At 41.7% G+C, this 25,945-nt stretch overlaps 1 protein-coding gene across 2 annotated transcripts in view; it reads right to left on the bottom strand.

The window, feature by feature from the left end:
- Positions 1-25,371, bottom strand: part of smtnl (smoothelin, like) — a 35,539-nt gene extending 10,168 nt beyond the window's left edge. Inside the window, exons 1-2 of one of the 2 annotated variants that reach the window (XM_051397584.1) lie at positions 25,215-25,371; positions 23,930-24,855 (exon numbers count right to left, since the gene is read on the bottom strand). In XM_051397584.1, coding sequence (XP_051253544.1) covers positions 23,930-24,610 — 681 coding nt within the window. In that variant the 5' untranslated portion in view covers positions 24,611-24,855; positions 25,215-25,371. The remainder of the gene's footprint in view (positions 1-23,929; positions 24,856-25,214) is intronic. The other variant, XM_051397585.1, reaches the window with a different exon arrangement.
- Between the last annotated feature and the right edge of the window lie 574 nt (positions 25,372-25,945).

The following is a 25,945-nucleotide window of genomic DNA, read 5'->3' as shown; positions in this document are numbered from 1 at the left end:
AAGTCTAAATAAAAACTGATAAAAGTCTGTTCTGTGGATTGTCCATAAATATTTTTCAATGCTGTGAGCACCACAAATATATACATAATATATATTTACCTCGACTGGAGGTACAAACCCTCAACAAATACAACCAAAACTATTTGCATGGCACGGCAGGTAAGAATTAAAGAACTCAATTCCCGCCAAAAGATCTCTAGCAAGGCAGAAACCTAAAACTCTCCTGTCTCACACACATATCAAGAACAATATGCCATTCTTGCTGTGAGATAGCATGCTGTGCTCACTTGAGGAAATGGCTGGGAGTGTGTAAATGTGTGTGTGTGGCTGAGCTCACTGTATAGGAATGCTCGTGGGGTGTGTGTGTGTGTTAAAAGAAGGGAAGAAGAGTGTGTGTGTGTGTGTGTGTGTGTGTGTGTGTGTGTGTGTGTGTGTGTGTGTGTGAGTGTGTGTGTTGGGGGGGGTTGTCTTTTCATATAAAGTGGGGGGAAGAGTGAGGACTTCTGGTGGAAATATCATTATGTATGCAAAGGTGAGGAGAGGAAGGCAGAGGGGAGCAGCTGTACATTGCATGATGGGAAATGAGGCAGAGGGACGGGGCAGTGATGTAGAAACAGCTGGCTATCCAGCAGGAGGAGGGAGACAAATTGCAGAATGTCTGGCTGTGGGGAGAGGAGCTTTCCCGGCTTAACTACTTAGATCATCGGACGTACACAGTGGGTCAGAGGGGGAAACATGATAGCGGAGCTGCTGAGGTTCCTGTAAACTCTCTGGTATCTCGAGGTCTCTTGTGCTGGCAGAACACACTGGTGCTCACACTTGACATGGCACAGTACTGACACATACACAAACTCTTTGGCCCTGGAACCTCATGAGTATGCACACAAACATCAACTGATCTCAATCGGATTTACTCTGCGCTTGATGTGCTGATTTGTTATTTTGAGGATCATCACCTTTTAAATGAAATATAGATGTCAGCATGACAAACTCAGAAACAGCCTTGCACTGAAGTCAGTTTCACTCTTCGTTAAAGTGATGGTGAACTTTGGTAGAGCCTTGAGTTGCTTCCTGGTCTTGACCGAAGTGCAAATATTGCGTTTCTTCATCCCTGCTTTATCATTGTAACCACTTTCTTCCTGCTTTTTTATGTGCTAAATGGGATTTTGAGACCATTTTTATTTGCCTCTTTTCTTACTCAATAAGCACAGTACCAACTGATAACGCCGCAAAAAAGGAATCTCTAGAATGTAAAAAAGCCTTGTTTCTAGGAAATGTGTGTCTAAAAAGAAAAAGAAAAAGAAATCTTGTCAACCATCTCGTTTTAAGATATTGGTTAATACAACAATGGTTTGCATCAACATCCCAGCAGAGGAACAAGATTATTTTCCTTATTTTAAGAGTAAAACCACTTGCACAACTTAGTCATAGAAAGTAGTTTTGTCCCAGTGTTATAAATGAAGCATAGTTTTCCATCGTTTTAATAAAAAATGCTAAAAACAAGAATGCTTCTGGTACCTTCATTTCACACAAAGTCACAAGTGTTTTTTGCTAATTATTAATCTTAATTTCAGCTCAATGAAGTGATCAAAATACCTATTTTAACTTGCTTACATTTTTGGTATTTCTTCTAGTTTTAAGGACCATTACAATATTTCAGTAGCTAGATTGTTATTCTAGTTTTAAGAATCCTAGCTAAGCAAAACTGGCTTAGAATAAAATGTGATTATATTAGAAACCGATTATATAGAATATTTAGCTTATTTTTACAAGGGCTGTTTTTGCAGTGAAAGACCATCGGCAATCTTTGGTGTTGTATCATAGCCAGGAAGCTATCAAGTGCAATGTTCCACCAGAGGTCAATACTGCTGCCAGCAGCTGCTACACTGCAAATATTTATACACTGAGTATGTGTGGATATATAAGTCTGCACCAGCAATGAAATCTTTTGTAAATACACAGCAAAGTGACTCAGTGTCCATATAGCAATCCATAAAGTTATCTGCAACAGTTTGGGAAAGCTGGTCCTAAATATCTTCATGACTGCACTTCAAAAGTAATAAAACAAAATGTTGTGTATTCTTACACAACTGGAAAATATTCTTTATGTTGATGGCAGTGGGGTCAGACAAATTGTGAGTTTTTATAGATAAAAACTAAAGAAAATATCACATTTTACTTCCAGCTACTTTAGAGACAAGTGAATCTGAAGACACATGTATTGTTTGCTCCAATCCTTTTTGACTCAATCGGGAAGAATATTTATGAAATGTTCTTGGATCTCTGGAGTTCAATTTTTAGCATGCAAGCAGTTTGGCTCTACAGCAGGAATAGCAATGTTGTTTGGTCCAGAGTGAGACATCTTGACAAATATTGGATGGATTGTAATAAAGTCTGATTCAGACATCCATGTTCCCTACAGGATACATTGTTACAACCTTTAACATTTTGTCATCAGGTCAAACTTTCAATCTAATAACTAATGTCACATTGGACTCCACTGCACTCTGCGTTTAGTGCGAATTAGCAAATGTTAGCATGCCAACACACTAGGCTAAGACTGTGACGTAAACATTGTTAAATATTAGCATGTTATCATTGTTGTTATGGATATGGCCATATCTTTTTATATATATATATATATATATATATATATATATATATAACTTGACTTTATTGCCAAGGAAATGCTTGCTAGATAGTTGAACCAATGCAGCAAGCTCTACCAGGCGACCTATCCGGGCACCCCAAGTCCCGGGTTCTAATACACTGTCATCATCGGATGCTCTGAAATCCAAAGAGAAACACACACAAACACAATCCCTGCTCCTACAGGACAGGATCGTCTTGTACGTTGTTAATTTGTAGGTTACAAAGTTATAAGAGGTGAGCTAAATTAACTCTGGAGAACGGCAACCATGGTTATTGAATAAAGTGACGTAACATTTGCATACTGGGTGGCAGCACCTCCAGCAACAGCTACACCTGTGTCAAGACTAAAAGTCTGGATGAAACCCTGTATCCTTGTTAATTAGGAATCAGATTTAAAGATATCACTTCAACCTATTAGCTGGTGACAGCTTCACAAACCCATATCAATCAGTGCTACACTACAAGTCACGTTTCTCTTCACTGGCAGACACGTGTGTGTATCAGAGTGTTTGCTGCCTGCTGATAAGTGGCTAAAAGTAGGAACCATCTTGTCAAGATGACACTAAAATAGACCACGCTGAGCTGTGTAAGGAACCCTTGATGGACATACAGGAGGTGTGTTTACTTTGTCTTCATCCTAATTTGTCCCTGACTTCTAAAAAGTAATCAGACAAAGTTAAAGCTCAATAAGCTGTTGTCAAATGTTTCTGAAACATCTCTCCCCTCACCAAATGTCTCTGCTCCTGTCTACAGACTAAAGCTCTGATTTCAGAGGACACACTCCAACATATGTATTGGTGCTAAAAACGATACCAAAACAGTGTCTCAATGGACATGTTAAAAAGACTGCACTTTTAAAAAGCTAATTTGGTGTTACACAATAGCCAGTTCCAAGACCTTATTTCAGCCAATGTGTTCTGCCTCTTTTGCTCTCCACACGAACTGTTTACCTGCATTCAACCAAAGCCTGCTCATACATAATTGGTCAGTACTACAAATTGAAACCAGAACGCTTCCAATACCAAAATCTTGTCATTCATTTTGTTGCTCAACTCATTTTACCGTCTGCAACTCAACGACTCTGCAGTAAAATCATATCGGCATACGAATCTTGGTTTATAAAATACTGAAAAATGGGATTCTTGAAGGTGTGTAATACTAAGGATGACCTGCAGCTTTAACTATTATGTCAAAATAACACCATCACACTGCTGGAGGTTGGTGTTTTCAAGTCTTGTTCCCAATAATGCGGACATTGAAGTGGGACACAAGTACAGACAAGAAGGTGGATTGAAAAAGGCCTCTACTCGCTTCCTATTGGTCTGTTAGGACTGTAAGACTGTGGTACCATGGGAAGAGAGTAGAGTACAGTCTATTACTCGAATAAATGCTAATAACTAGCTTGTAACTGTAGAAAAGCTTTCTACTAGCCAAGAGCGATGCAAGGCAGGGGCCTCCAGCTAGCTAACGGTAGCCTAAGCTACACTGGGGTTGGCCAGCTGACTGTGTCTTGGTGGATCTGGCATTGGTTAATTGATAATTTGATAATTGCAAACTTTATTATCATTATTCTAAATATGATTTTTATTTATTTCCAGTGTTCAGGGTAGTGTATGTCCCTTTTGGCCAATGCCCAGGAAGATGCTTGCTAGCGCCTAAGTACTGTGCATAGTGCAAGCAACATGCTGACTGCTGTTCACTTAACGGCCACTCGTGTCACTTTTCACAATAGTTTTCTGAAAGTTATAGAACCTTTAAATAAACACCCCATTAAAGTATAACCTATACACTAAAGTATATGTGTGTTCCAGGTGGTCAGATATCATTTCAAGGTTTCTTCTATTTTGTATTTTTCATTTTATAAACAATTGTAAACCGTTTTTCTTTGTCGCCATGGTTATTTCAACCTGTATTCTGTTGGTAATGTCACAGAATGGAACTCTGGTCATCAAAGCCAGTAGTCTATTTATGATGTAAAAGAATGGAACTCAAGATTCTCAGAACAACACAGATACATATTCACTCACACTGAACATATCGGCAGAGTTAAACACAAGTTCTGGTCATTCACAGTAACTTATTTTCTCGTTGGTATTGAGCGCGCTTACAAAGCATCATGGTCGCTAAAACGTTGAAGACTCTTCGTTCTCTGGACTCCAAGAACGATTCAGGTGAGTGTGAAATCAGCTCCACAGCTGAAACTGCTTTTCATGTCACAGCTGGTTGAGATGAAGCTAATATTCATTATTTGATACACCCCTAAACACCTAATATGTACCATCATAACCTGCACGTAACTAGGAACTGTAGCTGTTAAATAACTGCAGTGGAGCAAAATGTAAAACATTTAACTCTAAAGTGTAGTTGAAGTGAAGCATAAGAAGTATAAAATGATTGTACTTAAGTACAACTACTGTACTTGAGTAAGGGTGCTGAGGTCAGTATGGTGGATGGGCATGTAGAGCACCTTTCATGAGACCAGAGTTTGTGTCCTGTACTGTAGTTGCCATGTGCAAATGTTGTAAAAAATATTTAAGTTAAATACGTTGATACTGAACGTTAGAAAACAATGTTGTTGAAAGTAAAAGAGAGTGTCTAGAACCATCAAATATCAATAAATCTATGTTCACTGGGTTTATCTCTTTTGTAGAGAACAATGGCAGCACCCCCAAACCCAACAACAGCATGGGGGAGGACTGTAGGGTGACGAGGAACAAGAGGAAGGCCTCCATAAATCTTGAGCCCCCCAGAAAAAGGATGAAGCAGGCCTGCAAATGCACTGAGGTGCCAGTGGAGGCTAAGGGTCCAAGGGGAATCAAAAGAAAGTCAAGCCCTGGAGGAGAGACCCCAAAGAAGAAGCAGAAGACTGGAGACACTGACACCATCACTGGTGAACCCACCAAGGTGTCAGTGGAGGCTGAGGAGGAGGCCATTGATCCCAGGAAGACGAGGAGGGAGAGATCCATCAGCCCATCAACCTCTAAAGAGGACAACAGGAGCACGTTGGACTCACTGAGAACCAGCAGAGGTACGCTGAGTGTGAAAGACAATAAGATCAGAGTGTGTGTTGTTTGAATGTTCTTCATGAATCTAGTAAAACATGAATCTGTGTTTGTGTGTTATAGACTTCGAGGCCAAGTATCTGCAACTTCAGAAGCTAGGAGAAGGAGGCTTCGGATCAGTTTATGCTGGAATCCGAAAAAAGGATTGTTTACCAGTAAGTATTACGTTCATATTATCACATCATATGTACACACACCGCCATCACTCCCTGCTCTAACCAAAGTACTGCTGATTCTGTCCTGTAGGTGGCGATCAAACACATCCCCAAGGCAGATGTGGAGCGTTGCTCAATGGTTAGTGATTTGTTCTGATGTCTAAGCACCAACTGTTAAAGTCATTGTTGAACTTCCTCCCTTGTTATTACACACACACACACACACACACACACACACACACACACTCTCTCTCTCTCTCTCTCTCTCTCTCTCTCTCTCTCTCTCATTTTATACTGTATTCTCTTTCCTTTAGATCATCAATGGGAAGAAAACCACCATTCCCACTGAAGTGCTCCTGATGCTGAGAGCGTCAGGTGCTCCACGATCTGCGGCTATGTCCTTATTGGACTGGTTTGATCTGGACCAGGAGGTTCTCCTGGTCATGGAGAGACCAGTCCCCTCTGTGGACCTCTACAACTACATGAATGGTCCCTTGGAGGAAGACAAGGCTAAGGTAATGAAGCTGGTTGGAGCATGTTTCTGTGTCGGTGTTGCCTTAAAACTGCTACTTTTGAATTTTGTTAGTTTCAGTGGAGAGGTTCAGTTCGCTATCACACCATCAGCTTGTTTCATTTGGTCCAAACCAAAGCAATAACTATCTAATTTGTTATCTATTTGGTTATTACTTTGTAATAATCCTTTATGTTCCTAAGTTGTAACTAATGACTTTAGTAATTAATAAATACCCTAATTATTAACATAATAAGTTATATAATTCTGGATTGTTTTTACAGTCTACTGAGTCCTAGTGGGTACAAATATGCGTTCACTTGTGTCTTAGCATTGACTTTATATGTGCTGAACTGTGAGGAACATTTGTGTGTGAAAGCTGCAACATTGTCCCATGATGGGAAAGTCCCAGCAACACTCCCTCCTTCAGTCCACTCTAGCTCAACTGTCTTTATCTCTTTCTCAGAACATCATGAAGCAGCTGGTAGAGGCAGCCATTAAAATGCACGCTGTGGGAGTCTTCCATCGGGACATCAAGACAGAAAATGTTCTTCTGGAGACCAGTTCTGATGTCCCTCGCGTGCGCATCATTGATTTTGGATGCGGCTGCTTGGTAAAGAAGGGACCTTACCGCGGCTTCTCTGGTACGACGTCTGGCTTCTGCTCCTGCTCGTCATCCATCTGTTGATCTCTGGAGTGACCTTAATTTAAATCTAACTCCTTTGTTTTTGTCTCCCTCTGTCTATCTGTATCGTAGGAACCTCTGCATACGCCCCTCCAGAATTTTTCAAGCAGGGGCGATATGAAGCCAGCCCCACCACAGTCTGGCAGCTGGGCACGCTGCTGTATGAGGTGCTGGATGGATACAAGCAGTTTACCACCGCTGAGTTCCTCTGCACCAAGACTGCATTTATCAGTGAGCTGCCGGACGTGTCCAAAGGTGAGACAATGCTGGTGTCAATACAGTACCTGAGTTTTGGTACTGAGCGTGTGCAAAGCTTTTCCTTCCATGATCCAATAGATCGCTGCAGCTTCCTCATCTTTCCTTTGTTCTCTCTGTTCAGACTGCCAGGATCTGCTGGAGAAGTGTTTGGTTGAAAATCCAAAAGAACGAGCCACACTTGAGGAGATGCAGCAGCACCCCTGGTTCCAGTAATGCAGCTCAACCCAGACTCCACCCACCTCCAATCACCACCTGTGGTCCTCAGATCAAGAAAGTCCTGGGTTCGAATGTGTGGAGTCTGCATGTTCTCCCTGTGGGTTTCCTCCGGGTGCTCCGGTTTCCCCCACCATTAAAACCTGTAAGCTAGGTTAAATTTCCAGTCAGTGCCCTTGACCAAGGCACTGGCTAAGATCTGGAGTCGGTCCCCGGCATTAATACTTAACACTTATGTCGGGTCAGGAACTTATTTGGGCCTGGAAATGATGAAATGATGATGATAAAATAGATTAATTAATTAAATAAATAATTTAATAAATAATTTAATAAATAATTTAATTAATTCAATAATAAATTAAATAAATTATTAAAAAACAAAATAATTGAAATTAGTTTTTGCATCAAAGGTTTATTTAAAACAAAAACATTTGATCAAATATGTGATCACTGATCACAAATAATGTACAACATGAAGGACTGATAGAGCTGCAGAAGCCGCTGGTTCACCACCAACCAGTTCATGTTTCTAACAGAGTCTCCTCCCTCAGTGACACACTAGAGTTGTAAACTGAATCTATTGAACGGCTCTTTAATATGAACGATGGGAACTGAGTCGCAGTTGAGAGCCGTTCTTTTTCTTAATTTGATATGCAAATTTTGCATGACGTCATCTGAGTTGTCGACACAGTGGCACACTGCCTTCACAAGAGTGCAGAGTGTCAGTGCTGCAGCTACAATGAGCCAAAGAAAGCGCAGCAAAGCAAAGTGTAACATCTGTCAAATAATATTTCCTTCAAGTCAATGCAGATCAGACATTAAAATCTAGTCCACACATGTCAAATTAAATTATAATCAATATTTCAAAATAATTCAGACTCAGATGTCAAAGTTTGAATGATTCTGATCCAAATCTTACGCTATCATTCCTCCCAGTGATTATTTCCCAGATAAAATGGGTTACCCCCAGACTACCTTCTTAAAAATAAATAAAAATAAAAATGAGCCAGTCTTTTGAACGCCTCTATGAAAGGAACGGCTCCTCAAGATCTGGCTCCCTTCAAAGAGCCATAAATCCCATCTCTATGACACAGCTGAGAAACCAACTCTGGTCAATGGCAGCTCCTTAGTCAGAAAAGTGAAGTTGGTGACACCAGTGAACACAGTTAAATCCCAGAGCGGGCGATATTCAATCTTATTTGAAAGTGCTAGCTAATGAAACAATCATTTTAGAATATTATGTACATAACATTTAAAATGTAACTTCCATAGGGTCCTATGTTTTGGGGCGGCAGTAGATCAGTGTGTAGGGACTTGGCTTGGGAACCAGAGGGTTGCTGGTTCAAATCCCACAGACCACAATATGGAGTGTGGACTGGTAGCTGGAGAGGTGCCAGTTTCACCTCCTGTGCACTGCTGAGGTGCCCTTGAGCAAGGCAAGCTAACCCCAAGAAACTGCTCATGGGTGCCGCTAACGTGGGGAGCCCATTACTCCACCATCTCTCTTTTAATAAAGTTTTTATCTACTTCATCTTCTTCTTCTTCATGTTATGTCCTATAGTGCATGTCACAATCAGTCTCCCTGTTTCTCCTCTCCAGCCACATTTCTGTTTTTCCCCCTTCCATGGAAACCCGTCGCGTTTTGTAGCCCCCATAGTTTCTCCTTCATGTTTGGAAGGGGAGTGTGAAGGGAGAGAGTTTATTATGTGCATCTGAGCCACGTCAAAGGCACTACTTTTTATGATTAGGAATTAAATCTTTGCGATGCATGTGGGTGAGAGAGAGCCACTTGTTTGTGAGGTGAGGGCTGGTGGGCTAGTTTTTTGTGTGTGAGGTGAATTTACGGCACATCACTATTGTACTTAGTACGGTAGGAAGTTGTAGTCTATTGTGCATTTGAAAATCATGTTCCCATAGAATTTATACGTCCAACACTAATTCCCACAGTTCCTAGGGAATGGCCAGTATAACCCTAATGCATTTAAGACTGAGTTTCATTAGTAGTTCCACTGCCCCTCATTCACTCCCCCTCAGCCCTTTGGCGATAAGTAACAGCACGGCCACTTGGAGAGCACAGGGGAGAGGGGAGGGGGATTTAAAGGGGACCATTTGTTTAGTCTGGGTTGATATTAGCAACTGCCACGCTCTTTTTACACTACATGGAACAACCCATAAATGTGGGTACATGCAAATTCTCCCTCATAACAGTCTCATAATGGAGTGACAGGAGTGTAAGCAGACAAAAGCTCCCTTTTCTTTCTTCAGGGAACAACAAAGCCCTTAACCCCTGAGAGTGCGTCATCACATCATGAGAGGAACTATAAAATGTTTGGATAAAATGAGTGAAACAGAGCAGAAAATGTGGAAAAGCCCTTGGTGTGTGTGTGAGAGCAAAGACAGAGGAGGGAGAGGAAGATGAGGAAAGAAAAGAAAGATCACACAAAATTTTTGCCATCTTTACTGGGCATCTCACCCTGCCCGCCATATGTAGTGACACTGAGGTCAACACTGGACAAATGTCCCATCCCCACTGAGTCTCAGCAAACTCAGTTTAATTGCCCAAATAAAACTCTGGCAGTATGACCACTGGCTAGAAATACCCCCCACCAACAGGAAAAGATAAATCAAAATGTGAAACATCTGGTAGCTAATTTTCCATCTGGAGTAAACTAATCGTACAAGAAATGGCAGAACCTCTGCATCACCTGAAGATCTGCAACACACACAGTCCGACAACATCAAATATCCAATTAATATTGTACATTTTCCATCACAAATCAATTTAATTTAAAAGTATTATATTATGATATATTATCCTGAATCCTATAAGAGAGCGTACTGTTTCCATTCTGAAACTAAAAGCAATTTCCTTGTCTAGCGTTAACTCTGGAAGGAAGTTTGGACATGTAGGCCTAATGCTAACAAAATGCACATTGTAAATGAACATTTTTATTATTGGTTGTTACCTCTGGACAACGTGCCCTGGGAAACCTGTCTGTTCAAACAGGAGGAGGTATGAGGGTGCTGGGTGAGCGCCACGTCCTGTGTTTAGTCAGAGGACATTGTTTAGCTGTCAGAGGCATCTTCATCACTGACACTTTAATAAAGACTTTGTAGGGGTGGGGGTGAGGTGTGGATAGGACGACTTGGCTGCTGGAGGAGTATTTGATAAGGGTACACTGTACTCTGTTGGGAAACATACAGTGCTCTGTGTTGGCTCTCTACTCTAATTCACTGTATTTGAAACCCTCAGCTTTAAATTAAGGATGTTAACATCTCCATCGGATGCACAAAAAGTGTTTCCTTTTTTATAGACACATTTAGTGGACAAAAAACTGGACAAGTTCTTAAATATTAGAATAGAAAGAATATTAAAGAATATTTTGACATTTTGGGAAATATCATTATTTGCTTTCTTGCTGTTACGTTTAAATAAGATTGATACCTGTCATGTCTGTCTCTGAAGCCAATGAGTCAAATTTATTTTTAATTTAATTTAACTTTTTACCCTTGGACAGAGCTAGGCTAGCTGTGTATCTGTTTTATAGTCTTTTTGTTAAGCTAATTGTTTTTACCAATTAACACTAGTTTGTTTAATCCCCACACACAAATGTAAAACAAGAAGTTGCAGTTTTACCTGCTGCAAGTATTTCTAGCTAACGTTAGCGGTCTTTATGCTAAGCTAATCGCCTGCTGGCTCTGGCTTAATACGAACCCTACCAAAATGAGAATTGTATCATACTTATCATTTAACTCTCAACAAGAAAGCAGATACGGTTAAAATTTTAATAATAGCCCCCGTTTATTCACCTAAATCACTGAACTCCCCCTGCCTTTATTGGGGACAGGCCTTTAATTCCTTTGGCCCAAAACTCTTGCTCAGCACAGATGGAAATACTCTTTAATTGCACTGCTTCTCTCTCTCTCTCTCTCTCTCTCTCTGAATTTTGTTCAGCAAATTTGGCAACAAACAGCTTACGGTAAATGTCAGCTCGTACTTTTTTCTCTGTGCTGCCGCCATGACACAGCCGAAGATTTATAGCAGCCAGCATACAGACAGTGAGCAATGGATTTCACATGAAAATATTCACAGCTCAGATTTATTTGAATGGAACCCGTTGATCGGTAGACCTTTACGAACTAAAGGAATATAAACAATGGAGGAAAAGACTTTATGACCGCTTCAGAGGTTTTTTGCCGCTATACTTTGGTGTTCATAGTTTCCGATAAATGACGGCTTACAACTCGCTCAAGTGGGCGACCCGGTGGGTTTTATGATGTTTCAACTAGGCCTAACTATTCTTTAAAAGGTCCAGTGAGTTACATTTAAGATCTATTGGCAGAAATAGAAAACACACACAGAGCTTATTTTCTGCAACAATATCCAATGTAGAAATCTGTTAGCTTTTTGCTAAAAGAGCAGGGCGATGCTAACCTCCAGGTCGGCCTACATAAATATGTCATCCCTGCAGCACCCTGTACTGTATTTGGTGTAAATCCTTTTCTTCCCTTTAATGCTTTGCCAATTCTTTACTTCAGCCATCTTTATTTCTTTTTAGAAACGTTCCACCTTCAGTCTGGATTTTAGCAAGTTGATTCACACTATGTGAATATGAGAAGTGGACCTTCATTAATATGCCACTGTTGTGACATTGGAACTACAAGTCCTTCAGATAGTTTTTCTTAAAACTGTTTTTCTTTCTACCCTCCATCTCATAAGCTGTCCTCAGACACTCGAACTGTGTTTACACATTTCTCTCTCTCTCTCTCTCTCTCTCGCTCTGTTAGGGTGACATTTGAGCTTCGCAGGGCCTTTGGATGGTGGAGGAATGGAACTAGAACAATGGAGGCAGGCTGGCGGCCTTCCAGTGAGCGTCAGTGTGTGTGAAAGTGTGTGTTTGTGTGCGTCACACAAAGATAAACTCACCATTATGGGTTCCTAAGTTTAGTACTCATTTTAATATGCAAAACAAATGTGCAAAGACTGCCATAAAGACAGACATGATTTCACAGTGAAACCTTTGTGATGACAGCAATAAAATGGCTGAATTAGTCAGGTGACTGGTTTACAGTATGCTACTGTGCAGATTATTATAAATTATTACAAAGCTTGTAAACTGCCAGTCATCACTGACCAACTGTTGTAAATGACAGTGACAGCCAATGACTTTGCATTTTATGATAGGACCAATCATACAAGCACAGAACACAGCAGAAGTATAAGAGCAAATGTAACATATGAAGCAAGAAGCATGCTTTGGTGTACACAACGGTGTTACAGCTACTGTAAAGATATCAGAGTTCTCTTCAGCTATCAGAGGAAACAGTGACAGAGGACTACTGCTCTGTAATTTCCTCCCAGGAGTCTATTGAGGAATCCTCTCAGAGGAAGAAAGACACAGTCAAACCACCTGTTCTTCAAATACATTCACACAGCCTGCAATTTCTTCTGCAAAAATATCTCAGGGGACACCACTTTGGTTTGAAAGTGGAAAATATGAGGCCTTTGAACTGAGGATATAAAAACCTAATTGCAGGAGAGAGCCACTGTACAGGGAAAAGTTTTCTTCATAAACACGGTACCGCTGAATGCAACGTACAGTCTCGGATGGCGAGACAACATGACTTTACATGTACTTCTCTGCAAACTGCATCTTAAAATTAAGGGTGCATTTGTGTTTCTGTGATCCTTTTGAGTCTATAACAATCTGTTTCTATAACAAAAAAGACATTACGCTCTCTGTTTATGATGAGAGATACAGACCAGTTTTTACTCACAATGGAGGGTGATGTCAGTCGGTCAGTCTGTCTCTTTTGGTCGAGAGCAGCAACAATTACTGAACAAATTCATGCCTCTAAGAGGATGAGGACTTTCTATTTTGGACCCCTTGTGATCTTTCCTTTCCCGCAAACAACATGTGTAACTCTGATGTTGTGTTTGGGGTCCTGGATACAGCAGGCCCTCTACCACAGCTCAAAAAAACTTATATCACTGTTTTATCACCTTATATACTTTACCTACTTAATACTTTATGGCTTTTTGTCAAATGTTTTTTCAAGAAAATCCATAAATATATCACCTTTTATAGTTCTATATAAATGTAAATATCAATGGAGTTATGGGAATGGTGTACTCGCTCACTCCTAATATACAGTATTTGTTTATGCATACCACTTCTTTATGCAATAGCTCCGACTCTCCCATGAGCCTTTGCTTGTCTGCTTTTGGTTAAGTCACAGTTAAAGATCATGGAAGAATCATGGAGGAAGAACAGTAAGCTTTCAGAAATAGGTGCTTCTAGCGGTGGGGAAAGGATCATTTTTCACTCCCACCTCTCCAACATATGGCAACAATACAGAGTGACTCCCCGGTCTTCCTCGTCCACCTCCCTTCCTCGTCCTCCTCCTCTCCTCTGTTCCTGTGAGGCAGGGGAGCGCAGGATGAGGTGGGGGAGTCTGACATGGTAACCTCTGGTAGGTGAGAAGACAGACAGTCTGTACCACCTCTCCCTTTACTCCCATTTCCCAAGAGGAGCTGGACTGTGTGTGTCTGTGTGTGTGGAGAGAAACAGGTGAGAGAGCCCTCTGCTCCAGTAGTAACCGTTATGTGGGGATAATATTGTTGTTTTATGAAAATAAAATGTGGTTCCATCAGAGTTGTCCACCCCAAATATGATGGATATGACCTCATATGATTGATTAGCATTTTTAGCTAGCAGCAGCTCTAGGGTTGGCAACTGGTCCACCACTTTGGCCCTGACTGAAATATCTCGACATCTATTGGATGGATTGCCATGCAACTTTGTGCAGACATTAATGATCCACAGATGATGTCTCCTATTGACTTTGGTGATCCTCTGACATGAGGTTGACATCTTCGGTCTTCAGTGAAATCCTCATGGATCTCCACAACTATTGAATTGATTGCTATGACATTTGGTAGACACATTTATGTCCCACTCAAGATGAATTGTATTAACTTTGGTGATCTTCTGACTTTTCATCTAGCGCCATCATCAGGTCAAACTAATGACATTTCCAGCAGCCTGTTTAAAACTCCCTGCTGGGCTCCTAATAGTTTCACCTTGTAGTGAAAACATCTCCGTTCTCTGTGCAACAGGCCGTCTGTTCGACCCCAGTGCTCCACCCTCTAACCTCTGGAGACTTTACGTTTGGAAGTCATCCTCACAGTGATTGGCAGGCGGATAGATTAACTCTGGGTCATGTTCCTACTTCTCCTGAGACCAAAGTAGCACTTATATGTGGGTAATCCTCCTGTGGTGGGAGACTTAATGTCTGACAAGACCTTAAAATCTCAAGGAACCCCTGCTCTCTCACCCATGACCCCACACAGTGTCACCCAACCTCTAAAACCAAATTTCCTTAAAGTGCCTTCTGGGCATTATTCCAAAGCACTGGATCTGAGGGCAGCTAAATGAAATTATTAAAGTATTCCCATAGGGGATAGAGAGGCAACCTTAAAATATACTGTGAAGTTGACTTCCAGTAAGGCTTACTGGTTCCGGAGGCCAGCGAGGGCGAGCTGTCCCACCGGCCAGTCAGTTATTAACCTGTTTCCACAGAGATGATGACGGGAACACGGCCTATTGTCTGGAAGTCATTAAGAGAGCCAGGGGTAGCCAGGGAGTGGCCGCATACCTCTGTTAAACCCCCAGCATGTGTACGCGCACACACACACACACACACACACACATACACACACTTGCTCTCTCTCTTAAGCTGTGCCCCGTTTTCATTTTTTTATTTTTATTTCTTCTATATCAGCCTAAATCTATTTTAACTTCCTCCTAATAACATGTCTTTAGCAGTATTAGCAGTAAGTATTGCCAAACCAGCATTCAAAATGGCCTTGATGAGTTGTTTGCATTGCCAAAGCACTCATGCAAATTAATAACAGAAAGACAGATCGACCAAAAGAAGTGTAGAGATGATTTTGAAATGACCTTTGGTGAAATGATAAATCAACCAATGATATGTTTTTAGATTGAAGTTATGATTCAAAAGCTGGTTGCTATATTTGCCATTTCAGTAAACACTGTAACATTGTATATGCTCGTGTGAGTTTGAAACTCTGCTTTCTGTCTCGCTCACGGCTGTATTAATAGCCACAAATGGGGGGTTGGTGCCAGGAATCCAGCCTTAAAATGCAGCCGAGCTCTGAGGGGGGAGATTGGGGGAGGGGTGAAAGGGTGAGGAAGGGGCCACAGAGACAGGGATGGGTGGATGGATAGGAAGGATGGGTGCTGGTAGAACCTGTGTACACACGCAGAGATCTGAGGACGGTCAGAGTGGGCTCAACCTGGGGAGTCTCCACGGACAGCGTGTAAAAGTCAGCTGTCTTTGTCATGGAGATAAACAACACTACACCACGCTCTCTCTCTCCACTCTGCAGCGTAACCCTTCATCTGAGCTCACACACCGAAACAAACACACTCACTCCGTTGAGGCAGTAAAGCACACTTATGTTCATTCAAACTGTAAAACAACCTATAATAAAGCATTAAACTATTTCTACCAAGATCCTCAACGTTGCATAATATTTCTGCATAATATAAATGGTTGGAGGCGTTCTAGCTAAATAACCTTACTGAACAATACCGTCAATGTGTGTATAAGCAAGTCACCACATTCTTAATGGTACCACTGGAGCAATGTGGTGCATTCACATACTCCTGCTAAAGAGTGCAACTTTGTCTTTGCTGGTGATGTGGATTTGATATTTCTGACATTATGTAGTTTTGCAGCTAAATTCTCTAAAGTTAGATTCATGCTTCTGCTTTCAGGAGTTATGCCGCACCAACATGCCGCAAGAACTGTGATTGGCTGCTTGTGTTTTCCCCGACAAGTTTTGGATGCCGGTGGAGATTGTTGATAGTTTAGTCCGTTGTTGATTGTTGATAGACTTAGACTTAGACTTAGACTTCACTTTATTGATCCCTTTGGGATGACTCCCTCAAGGAAATTGAATTTCCAGCAGCTTACAAAACACTTGTATAGAAAATAAAAGAGGTATAAAAAAAATACAGTATAAGATAAACAATAAACTCTTAGCTGATAACCCTTTCTTCTCATTGTGCGTGACAGGCACGGCCATGTGCTCACTGCAACGCCCGCTCTCTCTCATAGTGAAAGAAAGAACATACATATGGTGACGGCATGGAACAGTCTCACATTAAGTAAAGAAACAAGATGAACCATCCCGTCATCACTAGATATAAAAAAGTTAATAAAGGACTGTTAACAACCTTACTGTGGGAAATATTAAAACACAATAAGGCCCCATCATGTAATACAGTAACAACGGGTGAAATCTGACACTATTTATCAGAACGTAAACTGTAGATATCTGCACCATCAGACATAAATATGGCTTGTTAGTGCACATTTCTACTAAAGCTAAAGGGTCTGTGCATGTAAATGCGTGCTCAAGCAGCCAGTAATCACAGTGTAACTCAGTTTGGACTGGCATCAGTTCATTTTACTACAATCTATCCATCAGACTAAAACACTACAGTGGTCTGGTGCTTGTGTGCAGATAAGAAACAGATAGCATCGAGGTTGAGTTGTGTAATGTTAGTGGGAGATGGAGCTAATGGGTGCACAGGGAAGGATGGAGGGAGACCGATTGTCGCAGGGGGAGTGCAACCTGATGAAATTTGTACCAACTCACACATACACATAACACTATTCACATCACTGGCTGGTAGCTCTGTAGGATCAAATCAGACCATCAAAGATCAGCTTAAATGTTTAATACTTGGAGAGATTGCAATTTTGAATGTCACTCTATTATTACTGTCAAGTTACTTTTTATAGTTTTGGTATAATTGCTTTAAAAATGAGAGGTTTGAGACAATGCTTCTGTCTCACAGCAGTGGTGTTGTCTCTCAAAATTAAAACCACATTTCTCATAAATCCTCTTGCTGTGATTTTGCCTTCTTACTTCTTCCACTGTCAGCCACCACCAACCTCTCAGTTTGTACCACACTGTTGACTGAAGGAAAAACCTCAAAATGTGGATGGTGATAATTTATGGCTGCATGTAACACCTTTAAGTGGAAAATCATGTGACATCTATACAGCCTGTCATTTGAGTCCATACTAGAAAAAAGCAACCACAACTGCCCCAAACTCAACTTTTCAGTCCCAGGAAATCACCTCTTACATAAAATGTGATGCAAGTGTTGTTATTGAACCATAAATCTAACGCACCCAGTCTCTGCACTGATAGAGAACACTAGATAACCCTCTGACCTGACTGTGCCAATCTGACCTGTTCATCTGCTAATGAATACACGCACACACACACACACACACACACACACACACACACACACACACACACACACACACACACACACACTAGAGGAATGTATTGTGTGTAATCGCTCTGCAGTAGTGGAGTCTTCAGGTGTGGTTTGAGAAGGTATTTGTGGGTAAGAAGGAAAATGCAAGTGTGTGTTTAACCATGACAGAAAACAGACAGAGTGAGAAAGATAAAGGTGAAGAAATGTTATAGTCATTTGATCCAGTCAACCTCTGATATGATGAAACTTCATGCTGATTAATAATACATGGGTTGACATTCAAATGTGTTATTCCATGTAAATATGAATGATTCTTATTATTTGGTAATATCTGGTGTCCTGTGATGATCTAAATGTTGCTTAAGATTTTTTTTGTGAAATCAGTGGAACCACCTTGAACTCAAGGTCCACTTACTAGCTTTGAAGTGATAAGCCATCTCCATGACAACTGAGCAAATTATATCTGCCAATGAAGTGAGTGAGATGTGGTTAAAAGCCCTGGAAAAGCTAGTAAGTGGACCTGGATTGAAAGGACCAGTGTGTAAGATTCAGTGACAACTAGCTGTGTAGTTGCAGATTGAAACGTAGTGGACTGTGTAGAAGAGGACCCGCTGCCTTTGTAGATATAAACTGCTCATTTCAAAGTAATGCAAACCAAACGATTATCATTTTCTTGTGATTATACACTAATGAAGACGTATCAATCTTATATTACGTATCTGCTAATATATCCTTCTAAATGTTACACATTCGACCTTTAAGACTTTTTTTTATCACATTATGCTAAAGGCAAGCAAGATGTCTAAACTTAAATGAATCAAACTTCAAAACGTGGCACATAGCAGTAAAAATCTGAGGAGGTGAGATAAGGGTGCAGGTGAGAGAAGGAGAAGAGCGGAGGAATGAGTGAAAGAATGAGTCAGATAGGAGGAAGAGAGGGGGGACCTTTCTGTAATCCTTCCACACTCAATGTATTCCCAATGAAGCACAAGATCCCACACAATGGCCCATTGAGACCGCTGCTTTGGCACTGTAATTGGCAACAGCGGTGTTGTCTGCTGACATGTGTATGTGTGTGTGTGTGTGTGTGTGTGTGTGTGTGTGTGTGTGTGTGTGTGTGTGTGTGTGTGTGTGTGTGGAGGCGAGTGAAGGGGAAAAACAGAGGAGGAAGAGGAGGCATTGTCGAGGAGGCTTAGGTCTTTGTCCTAATCCTAATCTTGGCTAATTCCTGTTGCCCAGAACCATTAGAGGATAGAAACGAGCCACACAGCTGCCTCTTTACAAACCTCAAAAACCTTCCAGATGGAAACACACACACACACACACACACACACACACACACACACACACACACACACACACACACACACACACACACACACACACACACACACACACACACACACACACACACACACATTATTACCCACTCACACAGCTGGGTTTCCATTCAAGTATTTTTATTCGAATTCCGATGAACTGAATCAGAAAAGTAGAACAGAGGCGGCAAATTATGATAAAACTTCTCAAATATTGCAAAAGATTACTCCTCATGTTGACTAGGTTTATGTCAATAAAGGCAGAAGGAGAGGAACAGACCCATACACCAATTTCTATTTCTATTTCTATTTCAACTCATCTGACGGAAACATTTCTTGTGTGAAGAAACTGAGAGATCAGAAAAAAAGAGAGTAAGCATTCATAATTCATACAGATGCGAGCTGCAGGTGTGTTTTCAATATGGACAAGCTCATGCCGACGTGCTGCTGGTGTGTTTTGGAGGTCTCTGAGTGTGCGTGCAGGTGTGTGTGTCGTCTTTAGTCACAGCAAAGGTGCACAGTAACAGCTGGAGAGCAGGATGGAAGACAGGCACGCCTATACACATCTCTCTGGCACAGATAGCGTTGAGGTGGGACCGGAGCTGTTAAGAATGCCTGCAGTCTGTTCCGTGTGTGTGTGTGTGTGTGTGTGTGTGTGTGTGTGTGTGTGTGTGTGTGTGTGTGTGAGTGTGTGTAACTGTTGCTGTATCGTGTCAAACAGGCCTGTTTGAACAGCTAACTGAACTTTATGTGCCATATCTTCCTCACGTCTATCTCTGACAGACAAGTGAGGATGTGGCAGGAAGAATTGCGATTCTGTGTGTCGGGATCTGACTGCGTGGACAAAAAATTTAAAATAAAAAAGCCCATGATGCTAATTACCATGATGTGAGCAGAGGAGCAGCATAAACACAGTGAACCTTTGTGCACTGATACATTATTTCAGAGTATTTTCTGCATGTTTGATCTGTGTGTGTGTGTGTGTGTGTGTGTGTGTGTGTCTGTGTGTGTGTGTGTGTGTGTGTCTGTGTGTGTGTGTGTTTCTGCAGTGGTGCATTTGGATGACAGCGGGGGATCTCCCACAGCAGAGACATATGGAAACAAAGGTGCCCTTGTGTTGTTTAGCTCTGACCACACGATTTCACAGAAGATAACATTCCTCTGTTGTATCCACCTCATAGTTTAGTCATTACAGACACAGGAGGAACTGCTATTTGCATAATATGAATGTGCGTGCATGTATTTTTAACTGTAATATATGGAGCTGATGTTGTTTGTGGTTGCAACCTGAGGCATTTTAGGACAACAATTCCAAAACTGTGCCATATCACATTGTTACTGCAACCTCCTGCCTGTTGCGTTCCACCAAATACACACTCGGTATGCATAAAGGATGTGTGCACGAATATAAGTGTGTGTGTGTGTGTGTGTGTGAGTGTGTGTGTGTGTAATGTGTTCCAGCTTTGTGTCAGCTGTGAGTTTACAGGCAAGACAAAATACAGAGCTTCACCAAGGAACAACTCTGCTCCTAATAAAAAAGAGAATCTCAATACTGGCCTCATGAATGACATACTTTCCACTGCAGGATGCTGGAAGTAAATGACATCCTCTGTGGACTTCCTCCTGCCATTCAAGTTGCCCACTGTGGCTTTGAAGTACTTGTAAAGCAAAACACAGTTCGACATGTGATTTTACATCTTTGGTTTCACCGTTTACTTTAGGTAATAAATATATCACTAAATAAAAGTCACATTGACTGACACACAATGGTGGTACAAGCTACATTCAGTTCATGTAGAATATCAGACAGCTATATCGGTGGATATTAGCTTAGATATGTCATTATACTGATATGATAAGTAACAAGAAATTGCAGAACAGAAAGGTTAAAATAGGTTTGTGGTCATTTAGTTAACAGTGTCAACATTACATAGTTCACTAGAGAGCACTGACAAGTTTATTTTTAATGGGCCAGTGTACTTGTTGGATGAACCCCCCATGTACACTCTATACACATAAACAGGGACAAAGCAGGGGAGTGGTTTTTTGGGCTCCGGCCCAACATTTTCTCAAAAGCCCTGAACCTTTTCAGCTTTTAAAAATAACTTAATTTACCCTCGGGTTCTCTGACTGGACTGGCAAATCAGTGGAGCAAAAGTTCTATTAGTGGGGAAATATCACCAATAGATCTGCCCTAACATTGTCATGGGGGGGTTGGTGCCTTATGGGTGTCATGTTTCATTCAGTTGTGTCACCTCAGTGAGCAAGCTTGCCAGCTAGGTAGCAGCTAAACACTCATTATGTGAACTCCATATAGGTTGCAATAATAGGTTTTCAAAATTAGTAACTATGTAATAACTTAAATAACTTTTAATGGTGGAAACGAGTCATCTTGTGCATTTGTTGTGTTCTGGTTTCATTTGGAGATAAAATAAGATACAACATACGATATAGGCTCTACAGGGGGATTTTTTGCTGGGAAACTATCATGTTTTTCTTGGAATTCTATGATCTCAACTGGCTTTAAAAATAGTACATATTTCTGCTGTAAATGGGGAAGCAATCTCATGCGGACCCCCTAGGTTTGGCCCTAAATGTTTCCAATGTCTGCCACTGCCCTGCACGTAAAGTCAATTTTTTTCTGACTTACTACACTCATTGAGGGTTGAACGCATTCAGTGTAAACACTGATGGAGGACTACAACTGCTGCTAACATGCTCATTTTGCTATGGAGCCATTGTACATAAGGTGTAATAAAATCCAAATAATAAAAAAAAAAAAATAGAAAAAAAATAGAAACAAGTGTCTCCAAACGTATCTCATGTATGTTGTGTTTGCTTTTGTGCAGAAGCATATTCCAGCCCTGAGATTGAAGCATTTGGCCTATTTTGGTCAAAATACTCTTGTTTGCACACAGATGGACAGTGGAAAACTGGATTGTGCTGCAAGAGTGGTTTAAGAAGTTTCTGGAAAACAATGCAAGCATGCTAAACAGTTCTCACAATTAATGCAGAGATTGGTTGAATTTTCCTTCTTTTTTGCCATTGCAAGATCACAAATTCCCAAAGGGGCTGAGTCATACCGCAAAAACACTCTCAAACCCATGTATACTCAACCACCTAAGAATGGGAAGACAAAGGAGAAAAAAAACCTTGACTGTCATCCCCTTGTGTACGCTCTCTCTCTCAATTTTCTAAATATTTAGACAGATAGGACAGAATTTCCTTTCTGCTCTGAAAACCCCATAAATCTACGATCAGGAGAAGGCCAGGAAAACAGCACACTCATCATCAACTGGCTGAGTAATGCAGCAACCACAGGGTGGACAGAAGCCAGGAGATTCTGTTTTTGGTTTCATTAGAGGCAAGACAAGCCAAGGGAGGAAACAAAGTCAACTATGCAACAATCATGGAATGAACGGAGACAATTACTGTAAGGGACTCAAGATGAGTTAACGGTTCAGCTCCAGAGGACACACTTCCATGAGCAGCATCCCAAGGTGACAGTAAAAATGTATCCCTGATAATAACTTAGAAACCACTGAGCACTAAAACACTGACACAGGCCGTCTGGTCACCATCTATGCAGTGATTTACTATGATGTAATCCAGACAAAGACATACCATAAAACAAGTTTTGATACACTCATGGCATCAAGAAAAAGGTAATCTTTCCAGGAACAGGCTTGTTTTTAACTTGACTTGTCAGTTGAGTTTAGAAGGAGTTTCAAACCAGAACCATGTAATTGTTCAGGTGAAGTTAAAAACATAAAATGACCCAACACTGGACCCACAAGGTTTGCACAGGACGGCAGCGATAATACCTAACCTACATTTCACAATGTTGATTTCACATATTTGACTTAGGTCTGAAAACCACACGACCACACTAACCTCACCTCCCAGGAGCCTGCTCGACTCATGTTACTGTACCTCATAAATCCTTAAGCATCCTGCTGGAGGACTATTGTGCAACCGCAGTGACACAGCCAGTGCCTCGTATGACACATCCACAGAGCAGCCACAACGCACCACAGCCTCAATGGCATTCCCAGCCGAGAAAATTATATTGCAATTACTGGATTACCTCCTCTGCAATTGCATATTCAATTTCCATCCATGTTACAAAGTATCCGGCAGTGTAAAGTGGTGGGTCACTACAAATATGTCAAGAGCTTCTGTGTGCAACAGCAAAGAGGACACAAACTACAATTATTGTCTTGGATGAGCTTCCTTGAGACTTGAGTTTAAGGCAGTTCTTGACATGTAAAGCAGTGATTTCCATCAAAGGGTACTTATACCGCAGGTGGTACTTCTGCTTCTGTAGTTGAACTTATTTGATCAAATAGAAATTATTATTATAGTCATGGCATATAGTGTGTGAAAACTGGTGAGCAAGTCTAAACAGCAAGTGTATGGATAAATGGTTGAAATAGATAGCTAAAAGTAGACTAATTCAATTAATAAAAAAGAATATAAAAAGAAAGGATGAAGACTATCTAAAAGTAATGTTTAAATAGATGACTGAATGTAAACAGTTAGTGGCTAATAGGCTGAAATAGATAGCTTACAGTAGGCCCTAATGGATCGATGGTTGAAACAGTTAGCTAAAAGTTGTGGCTAGATGGTTGAAACAGCTAAATTGATTTATATTGAATGAATACATTTGGAGTATGTTGTGTGGCGCTGATGAAGGGGCACTTGAGTTCATTTGACAGGGAGTCTCTACAAACATGCAGTACTCACATTAGTCTTGCTGGACACAGCAAACGTGGCTCGGCTGGAGAAGCGGGTGGTGGATGGGCTGCTGCTTGACACTGGGCCGGTCACCATGGAGGAAACTCTGGAGCCCACAGGGGGACTGCTGGAGCCGGGGGAGGATGAGAGGGTTGCAGGCGGGGACGCAGGACTGGACTGGCTGCTGAGGCCACTGTAGGTCTGGGCTTGGCTCCCCAGGCTGCAGGGCTGGATGTGGAGTTGAGCCTGGCTCTGAGTGTGAGTGTGAGCCTGACCCTTCCCGTAGATCACCTCCTTCATCTCCTGATGGTTCTCCTGAATGTCACTAAGGTGATTTTTGTGATTCTGATTGTGATTGTGGCTGTTGTTAAGCAAGGTGCTCCTGTCACACGTCATCCCACTCAGGAGCTCCACCTGTCGGGTGAGAGCCTCCAGCTGACTCCTGAGCTGCCGGTTCTCCTGCTGGAGCTGAGCCACAGCTCGTCCAAGAGGCCCGCTCAGGTTGGCTGTCTCCTCCAGGCGACGCTCCATGCCCAGCTTAAAAGCGCTGACGTCCACGTGGATCTCCCTGATGGCATCCCGGAGAGTGTTCTCATAACGGGCTAGAGCTGCACACACAGTTTCCCCCTCTGGAGAGGAAGACCGGGGGTGGCACAAGTCTCCCATGTTAGCCAGGGTTGGGGCTTCCATTGGTAACAGAGACAGCCTCTCAGTCTCAGAGATCCTCTGGTCACTGGAGAATGTGTAGCTTCAGTCAGAGTGCTGAGGGTTTGGCTGGAGGGGGGACAAGGGTTGGGAGGTGAAAGTTTGCAAGGGGGGCAAAAGTCTAGTCTGTTCTATCCCCACTCCTTCAGCTTCTTCCTGGGATATCCTGGACTGCCTCTCCTTCAATAAACTCTGCTTTCCAGGTACAGATGTCTCACTCAGTCTTCTGTCTGAAAGCACAAAAGGCGCAAGACTTGACCTTTAGCTTGTGGACAGCTGTGAAACTCTTAAAAGAGCCAACCAACCCAGGGGCAAATGTGATGCCCTGTGCAAAACTACATTACAAAATATCCCAGATAGTAAAAATGAAATCAAGGCTTGTACAAAATAACTTCTATTTAAAACCTGACAAACTTGATTAGAACAGCTGCTCTGACCGACTTTACTGCACTGAACAGAACAACAGAATCTGTTTAAGGAGTCAGAATGACAGAAAGAAAGCATACATCTCTTTGAGCCAGCTATGTTTCATAAGTGCCATTAAACACAGCAGTGAGGTAATCTTCACTCACAGCTGCAGCAAACCTACCTCAGCTCGGCTCTCCGGTACGAGCTCAGTAGAGTTTCCTCAGCGCTCAGCAGCTGTGTGAGTGTTGTCTGTGGAAGTGTGTGTGAGCTCTGCTCTGCCCTGCCGGCTCTCTGGTTTGTTTAAACTCTCAGGTTGATCACTCCTCTCTTCTGGCCCCGAGGAGGGAGGAGAAAGGAGAAAGGGAGGGATAAAGGGTGGTGGTGGTGGTGGTGGTGGTGGAGTGAAGAAACAACATGGGAAGAGTTGTAAATGTGAGGGGAGGGGAGGGGAGGGAGGCGGGCCGGGTTGCTTTTATATTCTTGCACTGTGTAAACTATTGGAAAGAGGACTCCTCTCTCCTGCTTTCTTACTGCACCTCCTCCTCTTCTTTCTATAACACATATTTCTATCCCTGCTCAGTGCCATCTTTTCCTTTCTCTCTGTTTTTGTTTTTTTAAGTATCTTTGATTTAGTGTTAACTGTGTTAACATATTGTAATTTCAATCATAAATACAGCATCAATATTGTTGCTATGGTTACTTCCCACAGTACCTTGTTTTGGTAAATTTGATGACTTTGATTGTGTCACAGAAAATGTCATGTCTATGACAGTAAGTTTAATTTATTCATTTTATGTTGCTAAAATAACTATTAAATGTTGTGTTGTCAGCACTGACACTACCGTATATATTCAGTGGACAGAGCTTTCGGGTCTGAGAAATGAAGCCAACACAGAAGTGCCTTAAACCTGC

Source organism: Dicentrarchus labrax, unplaced genomic scaffold (genome assembly GCF_905237075.1).
Source record: "Dicentrarchus labrax unplaced genomic scaffold, dlabrax2021, whole genome shotgun sequence".
Classification (NCBI taxonomy): Eukaryota; Metazoa; Chordata; class Actinopteri; family Moronidae; genus Dicentrarchus; species Dicentrarchus labrax.
This window is presented reverse-complemented; position numbering and strand designations above follow the sequence as displayed.